This window comes from Trichosurus vulpecula, chromosome 1 (genome assembly GCF_011100635.1).
Source record: "Trichosurus vulpecula isolate mTriVul1 chromosome 1, mTriVul1.pri, whole genome shotgun sequence".
Classification (NCBI taxonomy): domain Eukaryota; kingdom Metazoa; phylum Chordata; class Mammalia; order Diprotodontia; family Phalangeridae; genus Trichosurus; species Trichosurus vulpecula.
This window is the reverse complement of record NC_050573.1, coordinates 1,800,013-1,812,123: the sequence shown is the minus strand read 5'-3', so window position 1 is coordinate 1,812,123 and position 12,111 is coordinate 1,800,013. Positions and strand designations below refer to the sequence as shown.

General features: G+C 45.9%; 1 protein-coding gene across 1 annotated transcript in view; it reads left to right on the top strand.

Moving 5' to 3' along the window:
- Positions 1–12,111, top strand: part of LOC118834710 (zinc finger protein 570-like) — a 44,554-nt gene that overhangs the window by 15,159 nt on the left and 17,284 nt on the right. Inside the window, exons 4-5 of the mRNA XM_036742151.1 lie at positions 6,721–6,847; positions 7,450–7,548. Coding sequence (XP_036598046.1) covers positions 6,721–6,847; positions 7,450–7,548 — 226 coding nt within the window. The remainder of the gene's footprint in view (positions 1–6,720; positions 6,848–7,449; positions 7,549–12,111) is intronic.

Here is a 12,111-nt window from a genome sequence, read left to right as displayed (position 1 = left end):
AATTGGTATTCTGATCCTGCCTGTCTGCATAAAAAGAATCAATGGTCCTCGGTTTTTTTGTGTTCTTCTTCGTGTTGGTTTGCCTTTTCCTGGCTTTACAACAAATTTCTGCCTTTGGGGCTCAGGGCTCTCTGTCCCAGCTTTCTTGTTCTGGGGGTTGTGAGTCTGGAATAGCCTTCTGTTTCCTGAGGTGTGGGGGAGGGGTCTGGCTCCCTGACGTCTCTTTTCCTAGGGGTGCTCTCCAGCACTGTTGCTCTTCAGCAATGGTCTCAGCTCTTTGTTGTTTGAGCTGATGTCTGGCACTTCCCCTGGGGGAGCAAGATCACGTCTGGGCTACTGGTGTTGACCCCTGCCGGCTCTGCCCCCTGGGACTAATGAACTTTTACTATTTGACCACTGAAGCCCTACTTCTTTCTCCTCTGTTCCAGCATTTTGTTTTGTTTTTATCCCCCAAGGAATTCTCTGGGTGGGGAGGGGAGGGATTAGAGTCCTTTACCTGGCCATTGTGTCTCCCGGAAGTTCAAGAAGCCGCATTTCATAACTTTGGGCTGCAAGCCTCAGGAGTTGTTTTTTCACGGCCGGTGGCGTTGTGCTGCCTCTTGTGGCTTCCACAGACTGCTGTCCTGTGTTGGGAGGCCTGGGGATCTCTGCTGGTTTTGGGTGCCCAGCCTTCTCCCAGCCTGTCTCACACGTGGGTTTCCTGGCCGGCCGCTTCCGCTTTGGTCTGGAGCAGCTCCACATGCCGAGCACTCTCCGAGCCTACAGGTCTTGCCTTCAGCCTTTCAGACTCTCCTGGCTCGGAAATTTGTCCCACTCAGGCTGCTCGCAGTTTCTGACTCTCTCAAATCTGCTCAAATTCACTTCTTTATAGGAATCTGACCGACCTTGTGAGAGAGCTCTGGTAAAACACTGTTTTCATGCGGCCATCTTCCACCATTGCCATTTTTATTGATATCTTTTTGTTTTTATATCACCCACATCTCCCAATGTGTCTCTTTCATCCCAAAGTGCCATTCTCTATAACCCAGAATTTAAAAAAAGAAAACCCAATTTGGCAAAACCAGCGACTACACTCAAGCGATCTGATGTCTGTATCATTCTCTCACCTCTATAAAGGCAGAAGATCTCTTTCATATCTCTTCTTTGGGACCAGGCTATTATGATTTCCATGACAATTTCTGAGGTTTAAGTTTGTTATTTTGTTGTGGTCCTTTTCATTCACATGATAGTCATTGTGTATACTATTTTCCTCGTTGTGCTTAATTCACTGTGCATTAGTTGATAGAAGTTTTCTCATGCTTTGCTGTTCGTGATGTTTATCACATCTTACAGCACAATAATTTTACATTAAGTACATATACCACAATTTGTTTAGTCTTTGCTTAATCAGTGTTCATCTACTGTGTTTCCAGTTCTTTGATATCACAGAAAGTGCTGCTGTACACATTCTGGTTAAGTTCTGATGGAGGAGACAACATGCAAACATTTGTATACATACACGGTAGATACAGGATAGATAGGAGGCTTCTTAGGGAAACATACTAAGAGGAACTGGGACAGACCTCTTGTGGAAGATGGAATTTGATCTGAGACTTAGAGATGGCAATGAGGGAATGTCAGACATGAGGGACATCCTGGAGCCAGTGGGCCTGCATGGTGAAATCTGTGGAGGGGAGTGAAGTGTAAAAAGACTGGAGACGTAGAGAAGGCCCAGGTTGTTTAAAAGCCAGATAAGATTTGATCCTGGAGGTAACAGGAAGGTACTGAAGGTGAAAGAATGAAGCATTGATTAAATGCTTACTGTGTGCCAAGAACTAGGAATAGAAATAGAAGAGTCAGGCCCTCCTCTCTGGGAGCTCCCATTCTGATGGGGAAGATGACCCCAAGGGAAATGTCCCTTGGTGCTTGGGGGGCAGCAGCAAAGCAGGTGGTCAGGCCTCCTTTTTAATGTCATTTCCACTGCTAAAGTGATACCAGTTTCTGATGTGGAACCATTGGACAGGGCCAAGGACTTTGGTGCCAGAACTTTCCTTTCTAGGTCTTCAGATGCTCTGACTACAGCCCCTGCAGGAGCGGTTTGTCCCCAGGGGCTGCCTCCTAGGAGGATGCTGAGGGCACTGGGCTAGAAGTCTGACCCTTCCCAAGGCTCTTGGGCTCAGCGTCTGAGGGGAGCTGGTGGTCAGAGCGGTGGTGGTGGTGGTGGTTTGACTTTCCTAGCACATGCCTCCTTCTGTCTCTGAGGTGCCCTGGTGCTTTGGCTTGGCTGGCTCGCCTGCCCTCTGGCAAATGGTTAGCATTTGGTGGAGATGGTTTGGCCCCTTCTCCTCAGAAGCTGCTTCCTCAGGTGATGACTTTGAGGGCCAGATGCAAGACCCATCTCTGTGGGGGTGCTACTCACAGGCTCCTCTGCTGTCTGCCTGTTGTTACATTTGTTGCTGGTGGTGATGAAGAAAGAGACCCCACCCCACATTGATTTCCCCCTTGGTGATCAAGTAGAAGAGCGATATGGTCAGATCTAGACTCAAGGATGATCTCTTTGGCAGCTGAGTGGAGGATGATCTGCAGGGAGAGATACTGAGGCAGGCAGACTACTGCCATAGTCTAGGTGTGAGGTGGTAAGGGCCTGCACCAGGGTTGGGGCAGGGTCAGAGGAGGTCTACTGGGGAGATGCTGCACAGGTGAAATTGACAGGCCTTGGGGACAACTTGGCTAGGGGGGTTGGGGGTGGGAGTGTGTCATCCGTGATTGGATGATTGATAGCCTGAGGGACTGAGAGGAGGTGTGTGTTTGGGGGAAAGAAAATGAGTTGTTTTGGACATGTTGAGTTTCAGACATCTATGAGAGAACTAATTTGAGATGTCTTTGTAAAGAAGGAAATGTCTTCTTGTGTCTTCTTTGGGGCCAGGCTTGGTTGTTGTAATGTCACTAGATTCAGTTTCATTTTTTGGTGTCTTGTATTTTCATTTTTATTTTTTAAATTTATTTTTTGATTTAAGTATTTAGTATTTTGCCCATCCTAAACAATTTTTAACGTTCTTTTTTCAAACTTTGAATCCCAAATTCTCAACTTTCTTCTCCCCCACTCCCCATTGAGAAGGCAAGCAAATCAGTATAGATTATACATGCGTAATCATGCAAAACATTTCCGTAATAGTCATGTTTGGAAAGAAAACAGAGACAAAAAAACCTTCACGAAAAATAAAGGAAGTAAAAAAAGTATGTTTCAGTCTATATTCAGACACCATCAGTTCTTTCTCTGGGGATGGAGAGCATTTTTCATCCCAAGTCCTTCAGAGTTGTCTTGGATCATTGTATTGCTGAATAGCTAAGTCCAGCTGATCATCTTACAGTACTGCTGTTCTTTGTACACAGTACTTCTCACTTTGCGTTAGCTCGTGGAAGTCTTTCCAGGTTTTTCTGAGAGCATCCTGCTCATCATTTCTTATAGCAAAATAGTATTCCATTACATTCATATACCACAGCTTGTTTAGCCATTCCCCAATTAATGGGCATCCCCTCAATTTTTAATTCTTTGCCACCACAAAAAGGGCTGCTATAAATATTTTTGTACATGTGGGTAGTTTTCCTTTTTGTTTTTTATCTCTTTGGGGGATACAGACCTAGTAGTGATATTGCTGTGTATGCCTGGTTTTAGAGCCCTTTGGGCACAGTTCCAGATTGCTCTCAAGAATGGTTAGATCAGTTCCCAGCTCCACCATTGGTGGAGTCTCATTTGTGTCTCATTTTTCCAACATCCCCACCAGCATTTGTCATTTTCCTTTTCAGTCCTATTAGCCAGTTTAATAGGTATGAGGTAGTACCTGTATCCTGTACTTTGTATTTACATTGTTGTGTAATCTTGGTGAATGTTGTTCATTTGGCTCTGCTTATATCAGTCTGCATCAGTTCATGTAAAAACTTCCCATGCCTCTCAGCAATTCAGTCATCAGTTTTACAGCACAATAATATTCCATTAAATAAACGTTTAACTGATTCTCTGGCGCCTGTTGCCCCAGGTGGATTACATTTCACCTCTTTCCCAGAGGTCTCTGGGAACTCTTTCCCAGAGGTCTCTGGGAACCCTTAGGGAGTTGGGGGAAGGGAGACCTTTCTCATCTCTCCCATTAGCTCAAGCCCTCCATCTACTGTATTCCCTCAGTTTTAGGAGTCCAGGCACACCAGGTCCATTTATTCCTTAACAGTCAGATCGACTTCTGCAGAGGAATATTTGCTTTAAAGGTATAATTAGAACAAACATACAGACATTTTCCCTCAACACCTGGAGGGCTTAATCCCCATTGTACCTCAGTTTCTTGAGAGGTAAGGGGAATTAGGTTTACAAGTTAACTTAGTTCCTACATAGTATGTCCCACCAAATTTCAAGTCCAGTGTGCCTCCCCATGCTTTGTCTTAGGACCTGGGCTTCTCAGAGCTTCCCTGCTGGGTTCGGAGCAGCATCCAGCCTGGAATCCTTGGCTTCAAGGTTTCCATGGTTTTACTTTGCTTCAGTCAGGTACATATGTAGGTATTGTCAGTTCTAGCTCTACAGACAGCTAATAGTGAAGCCGTACAGCTCATTCCAAGGCCGCTTCCACCCATGTGGTAGGCCAACATGGTATGTCTGTGTTGCCAGTCCCTGGTGTCTCCATCTTAGGAGATGTAGGTATGTGCCAGGCCCTGTAACTCCTCTCTCTCCTCCTCTCATGTTCAAGGCCAATAGATGGGGCCACATTTGGAACACAATTTTTGTCCCCAATTCAGAACAATCCTCTGGGGGCTGTGGGAGGCATAAACAGTGCCTCAGGAAGAAGTCTCAGAACAGTCAATGTTGTATTATCATGCAACAAACAAAAATCACACTTTTCCCCAAGTACGGAGTTTTGCAGATTCATCAAACAAAGAATACTTCAAAATTTGCAAAAAATTACTGCTTGCTCAGTACTCAACAGGTACCTCCTTTGGTGCTCAAATGGAGCGCCTGATCCAGAAAAAGCAAAGGCAAAGAAAATGGGCTTCCTATCTTAGGCAGAAACCTGGTGCACATCGAGCATCCCAGATCACAGAGAGCCCTCTCATGCTGGGAGGTTAAACTGGCATTGTGCCTGCTCTTAGAGAAGAAAGCTGCCCTGGGTGGGAACAGCCACAGTCCCATTATCCTGTTAACCTCATTTTACAGCTGAGGGAGGCCGAGTGACCCGCCCAGGCAAGTCCCTGAGGCCAGTACTCTGCCCACTGAGGCATTCTTGTGCTCTCATTGGCTGTCTCCATTCAGATGACTCCCACATCTGTAGGTCTGATTGTTTTTTCAATTTTTAAACATTTTTATTTAAAGTTTTGAGTTCCAAATTCTATCCCTACTTCCCTCTCGTCTCTCCTTCCTAAGACAATAAGCAGTCAGATATGGGTTATACATGTGTAATTATGTGCAACATTTCCATATTAGTCCTTTTGTATGAGACTTAAAAAAGAGAAAAATGAAAGAAAGTGAAAAATAGCCTACTTCAGTCTGTATTTAGACAATACCATTGTTTTTTTATGGAGACGGATAGTGACTTCATTTGTCCTTTGGGATTGTCTTGGATCATTGTATTGCTGAGAAGAGCCAAGTCCTTCACAGTTAGTTATGGTTACAACGTTGCTGTTATTGCGTATGGAGGTTTTCCTGGGTCTGCTCACTTTTCTCTGTATCTTTGTGTAAGTCTTTCCATATTTTTCCCAAATCATCCTGCTTGTCAGTATTCCAGCATAGTCACATACCACAGCTTTTTCAGCCATTTCCTAATTGGTGGGCATCCCTGCAATGTCCAATTCTTAGCCATCACAAAAAGAGCTGCTATCAATATTTGTGTACATGTGGGTCCTTTTCCCTTTTTTTGGAGGTCTTTGGGATATAGATAGAGTAGGTCAAATAGATTACTGGGTCAAAGGGTATGCCCAGTACAGGCGCAGTTCTGTTCTGCTAAGCTCCAGTCTGCATCACCAGTGGCCTACTGCATATTTCTAATTAGATGTTCCAGGACTATCTCAGCCTCAGCCTCTCTGCAGCCTTTAAGACTGTCCATCCCCTTCTCTTCTCTTTAGGGGCACTGCTCCTCCTGCCTCTCTGACCACTCCTTGGCTTTGCCCACTTACTTTGGGTGTCTTGGGCCCCCATGCTGTTCCTTGAGTGCTCTGTCTCCCAACTCCTCACCACCCTCTGCTCACTCATCTCCCCCTCTCCTCCCTCATCTCCTTACCTCCCTCTCCTCCCATCTCCTCACCACCCCTCATCTCCTCACCTCCTTCTCTCCTCCCATGTCCTCATCTCCCTCATCACCCCCCTCAGTCTCTGGCTTCCCTACCTTCCTTCAAGACTCTCGTCAGTTCCCATTCTCAGTTTTGCAGGAGGTTCCCTACCCCAGCTTCTCCCTCTCCTCAATGTCCAATGCCTTCCCTCTGAGATTCCATCCGCTTACACTTGTCTGTACACAGTGGTTTGTATGTGTTCTGCCCCATTACCAGGCGATCTCTTTGAGGTCAGAGACTGTGTCATTGCAGCTCCAGTGCTTCACACAGTGCTAGACACACACACCATAAGAACTTACTGAATGTCAGACTTGGCACACTTGGATGCATGAATGGGGTGAGAGCCACTCCCAGAATTCCTGCCAGTTTCCCTTTCCTCCCAAGTCCATCAGGGCAATAATCCTTGGGTAAGTGCAAGTGTATATGTTGTTTCAGGAGTCAGTGACCTTCCGGGACGTGGCTGTAGACTTCACCCCAGAGGAGTGGGGGCACCTGGGTCCTTCTCAGAAGGAACTCTACCGAGAGGTCATGCTGGAAAACTACTGGAACCTGGTCGGCCTGGGTAAGGAGGCCCCCCTGAGACCCAGACTCTGTCCTTGCCACCTCCCTTTAAAGGTAAAGCTCAGTGAGCATGTTGAACATCAAGTAATTGTTATTTTGCCCAGAGAAATAAGAGGTTGGTCACTGGTTATTAAGTCTTTTGTGCCCAAGAGAAAAACACACGGGATCATAGATTTGTAAGTAGAAGGGACCTTTGAGGCCTCATTGTAAAGACAAAGCCTCAAGTGCCAGAGAGAGCCAGTGAACTGTGCAGAGTCCTATAGCCTGAGGGCTGCAGGATGGAGATACCAGATGGCATTTTCTGGTCATAGCGCCCCACTGGCGTCTCCGTTCACCATGGGGCATTGCCTCTCGCCATCCCCAAGGCATCACCTGGAATAGCGGTAAGTTCCCTTACTCTTGGTAGGCCATTGGTCCCATGCATTCCTTTCTTCTCTGAACCCAAATCCGTTTTGTGGCACATTTTCCCATACTTCTGAGCAACACTGTGCAGTGTCTCCTTCAGAGTTGATGGGCTTTGTCCTCACCATCGTTCTCCCAGCAGAGGGAGGTGGGACCGATTGTGAGCTACCCTTGTGGCTCTTTCCCATTTCCAATGAACAGGACTTGCAGTGTCTAAACCAGAGGTGATTGACCAGCTGGAGCGAGGGGAAGCACCATGGATACCAGAGGGAGACGTCCCAAGGAACAGCCACCATGTGGGTGAGTGGGGCGCCACTGGCAATGCATGAGTGAGCGTCGCTGGGGCTTGCCTGGGAGTGACTCCTTTAGCCCTGCAGATGTGAGGAGAATGGCAAGCCTGGTAGTTTGGCAGGCCTCTGTCCCCGTTTGTCCTGTAGGCTTCAGGAGAATAGGGAGCTCTCTCTTCTACCTTTACTTGGATTGAATTCATTCTTAGTTCCCATTTTTTCAGTTTCAATCAGTCAGCAAGTGTTTATGAAGACCCATTATGTGCTAGGCACTGTACTAGGCCCTGAGGATACAGGTGCAAAGAACGAAACATTTCCTCCTCTTAATAACCCTGCATTCACATAGGAAAGAAAACAAGTGCGTGTGAAAATACAGGCAGCATCTCGTGTGAAGAAATATGAATCTATACAAACCAGACGCTTGAGGGATCAGGAAAGGCTTCATATAGAAAATGGTGCTGGAGCTTCATTTTAAAGGAAGAGAGGAGTTTTCTGGGGCAGAGGGAAGGAGGAAATTCATTCCAGGCCCAAGGGCCAGCCAGAGTGAAGGCTCAGAGGTGAGAAGTGGAGTGTTGTGTGTGAGGAAGGCCAACCCAGCAGCATCATGGGGTCAGAGGCAAGAAATGTCACCGAGCTAGAAGCAGCAGGTGACAGCATGGGCGGGGGAAGGGAGACAGGGAGGCCCAGAAAGTACTGAGATTCCAAACCCACGATGTGGGGAAGGTGGTGGTGCTTTCAGGAGGAGGGGGAGGTTGTTTGGGGGAAGATGATGACTCGGATATGTGGAGTGTAGGGTGTCTCTGTTACTTTATTGGCCAACTCCAGCCTTTCCTCAGAGATTACCTCCAGGTTACCATGGATGTAGCTGATTTGTGCATGGTCACTTAAATGACATCTTCCCCATTGGGCTGAGCTTTGACCACTCCCTGAGGAATGGTTCCCCGCCCATGGTTTCTAGTATTCTGCTGCCTCAGAGATGGAGGGTAAGCATATGCTGGTATATATTGGAACTTTAGGTCTGTCTTTGACCTCCTGAGTGTCCACGCTCCATGCTGGGATCTGGGTAAGGTCTAAGGGTATGGACAGTTGAGTTGCTTTTTCTTCACACTTGAAATAATAAGTTTGAAAACCAGAACTTGGGGCCACTTCCTAACCCTACCAAAAGGGTATCAGTATGCCTGCCCTCCGTAGCTCTTGTACCACTCCTCAAGGAGCCTCCATTCCAATTGGGCAAGGCTACACCAACACAAAGACCAAATCCGGGTCACATCTTTGAGACTAAAACATAGGAGACAAGAGCAATCTAGAAGGCAAAGAACTGGAAACAAAGTAGGTGCCCATTAACTGGGGAATGACTACAGAAATGATCGTTCATGAATGTCAAGTAATGTTATTGCATCGCAGGGAGTAAGAGGGATGATTTAAGAGAAATCTGCAAAGACTTGTCTGAATTGAGGCAGAGTAAAGTGCAGCCCAAAGGAACGGTGCACCCGGTGAGTGCAAGAATGTAAAGGAGATTCCTTGGGGAGCCTCAGTGAAGTACCCAGCTGTGGCTCCCTGCAGGGGTCACTTGTCAGAGAGGTGGCAGTCTGTGCAGACATTGTCAGGCAAGGAGGTGTGACAGCAGTTATCTGGGACCACAGACGGCTGGGGAGATGGCCATGCTTGGCTTACCAAAGGAAAGAAAAAGGGCATTCGTGACCCAGGAAAATAGTCCACACCAAAGAGCAGGAGGGAATTCGGTTGGGAACCCAGCAGGGCGGCTTAATCTGCACGATTAACGTTGACTCCATCACTTAAGTGTCACAGTCAGCAGGACACTCAAGTCCTCTTTTGTAGCAGTCCCAACTTCTGCACTGTAAATGTTCACCCTGGCGCCAGCACAGCCCTGACAGACTAGGAGGGCCATGCTCTTTGTTCAGATCCTCATCGTCTCTTACCTAGACTGGGTCTCCCAGCCTCAATGTCTTCATCCTCTGCAGAGCTGCCAGATTTTTAGGAGGAGCTCGTGGGTGAAGCAGGAACACATCCTCAGAGGGTTGGGGCTCAGGCATTTTATTCGTCTTGGGCATGCCAGCTGAGCCCGCACCTATCTACCCCTGTAGTTCCACTGGGCTGAAGGTGGATGGTGGAATGTGCCCCCCAGTGGAGAGCCCACATCTTTGGGTTTCTGTTCTGAAGTATGGTTGTTTCTGGCAGATTCCCAGGGACTCAGTCCGCAAGTGGTCTTGACCATGACCTTTTCTCAGCCACAAAAGCATTGGGGTTAGGAAGTTTGCCAGTCTCGTCTGCCAGGATTAAATGAAGTTTGCTCAACTGGTTATGGTCAGTGGAGCCTGGCTTCCTCACTTAAATGAAGCTGACTAAAGCAGTTGTTGAGTACATACGAACTCCCAGTCCATAGAAGAGTCAGTCTGTGGGAAGGTCTGGAATCACTTCTGTCACAACCTGGCCATCATGTGTCGCTGTGCCACCCCCCCACTCACAAATTTTCAGGGGATCCTTTGGGATAAAACACAAGATCCTCCAGCTGGATGTGAAGCCCTGCATGCTTGTTTTCCACTGAGGTACCCAGTCTCATCTCCGGTTACTCTCTGGCCGAGTAAAACTGCTCTCGTATACATTCCCCATACATGCCGTTGCATTGTCCCCTGGCCTGGAGTGCCCTCCCCCCTTCACCTCCCCTAATTTGAATCCTTAGCATCCATCAAGGCAGATTCTCTTCCTCTGAAAATTCTTTTGTATTTAGTTTTATTGCCTATACCCCACTTCTCCCGATTGTTTCCATTTTTACCATTTTGCAGGGTGTGAGCTGAAACCTCAGGGTTTACTAGTGATTTGGAGCATTCTTTCAAGTGGTTGTGAATATTTTGCGGTTCTTCTTTTAAGAACTGTTTGTTCATATCCTTTGAACACTTAGTGGTCCTGCTTGAGTGTTGGTCTTATATTTGTCCGTTGTTTATACTTTTGGATCTAAACCTTTATCAGAGAAATTTGATACAAAGATTTTTTTCCCCATCATACTACTTTGCTTCTGATCCCAGAAGCATATTTTATCCATTTGGAAGGTATTGGGGAGTGTGGTGTAAAGTCTTCATCTAAGCCCAGTTTCCGCCAGACTGCTTTCTGGTTCTCTCAGCAGTTTTTATCAAATAGAGAATTTGTTCCTAAGGAACTTATGTTTGTGTTGCTGAGTTCTCTTGTTTCTGATTCCCCCTTGTCTTGTATTTTGCATTGCTAAAGCTATTTTGGATGTTGGGAGCGGGGTTTACTTATTATTCAGCAGTCACATGTGGGTTTACTTCACATAAACATTCATACTGTCTCCATTTGCCAGTCCAGTGGACTAAGATGCCCTCACACAAAACCTCCTGAATAAAGAATAAGAAGTTTAAAAAAAAAAGAAATAAGAAGTGCTTCAAGGTCTCAGTATTCCAGCATGAAACTGAACAACAGACATCTCAAACAGTCATCATCTTTTTTTTTTTAATTTCTTTATTTATTTTTAGTTTACCACACACGGTTCTACATAGTTTTGAGTTCCAGATTTTCTCCCCTCCCTCCCCAAGACGGCATGGAATCTCATATAACTGTCATGTATAACTTCGCATTGAATTAATTTATGCACTAGTCAAGTCGTGGAGAAGAATTTTGACCAATGGAATGAATCATGAGAAAGAAGAAACAGAACCAAAAAAAAAAAACCCAACCCAAAAAAACAAAAGAGAAGCAAAAAAAAGGCGATCATGGAGTGCGCCTCGATCTGTACTCAAACTTCACAGTTCTTTCTCTGGATGAAGATAGCATTCTCCATCGTGAGTCCCCTGGAGTTGTCCTTGCCCCTTAGGTTGCTGAGAAGAGCACAGTATGTCAGGGTTGGTCCTCACAGAATCCGTATATCTGTGGTTGTGTATAATGTTCTCCTGGCTCTGCTCCGCTCACTCAACATTATGTCGTGTAGGTTTTTCCAGGTTGTTATGAAGTCTGCATCATCCCCATTTCTTATGGCACTGTAGTATTCCATCACCTTCATATACCACAGCTTGTTCAGCCATTCTCCAATTGATGGGCATCCCTTTGATTTCCAATTCTTGGCTACCACAAAAAGAGCTGCTATAAATATTTTTGTACATATGGGTCCTTTTCCCGCTTGTGTGATTTCTTTGGGATACAACCCTAGAAGTGGTATTGCTGGGTCAAAGGATATGAACATTTCTATAGCCCTTTGGGCATAGTTCCAAACTGCTCTCCAAAATGGCTGGATCAGCTCACAACTCCACCAACAATGCAACAATGTACTAGGGCATAAAAACCTCACAATCCAGTGCAGAAAAGCAGAAGTAGTCAATGCATCCTTTTCAGATCATGATGCAATAAGAATCATTTTTAATAAAGTACCATGGAAAAATAAGCTAAAAACTAATTGGAAACTAAATAATTTAATTCTAAAGAATGAGTGGGCCAAAGAACAAATCAGAGAAACAATTAATAACTTCATTCAAGAGAATGACAATAATGAAACAACATACCAAAACTTATGGGACGCAGCAAAAGCAGTTCTTAGGGGAAGTTTTAT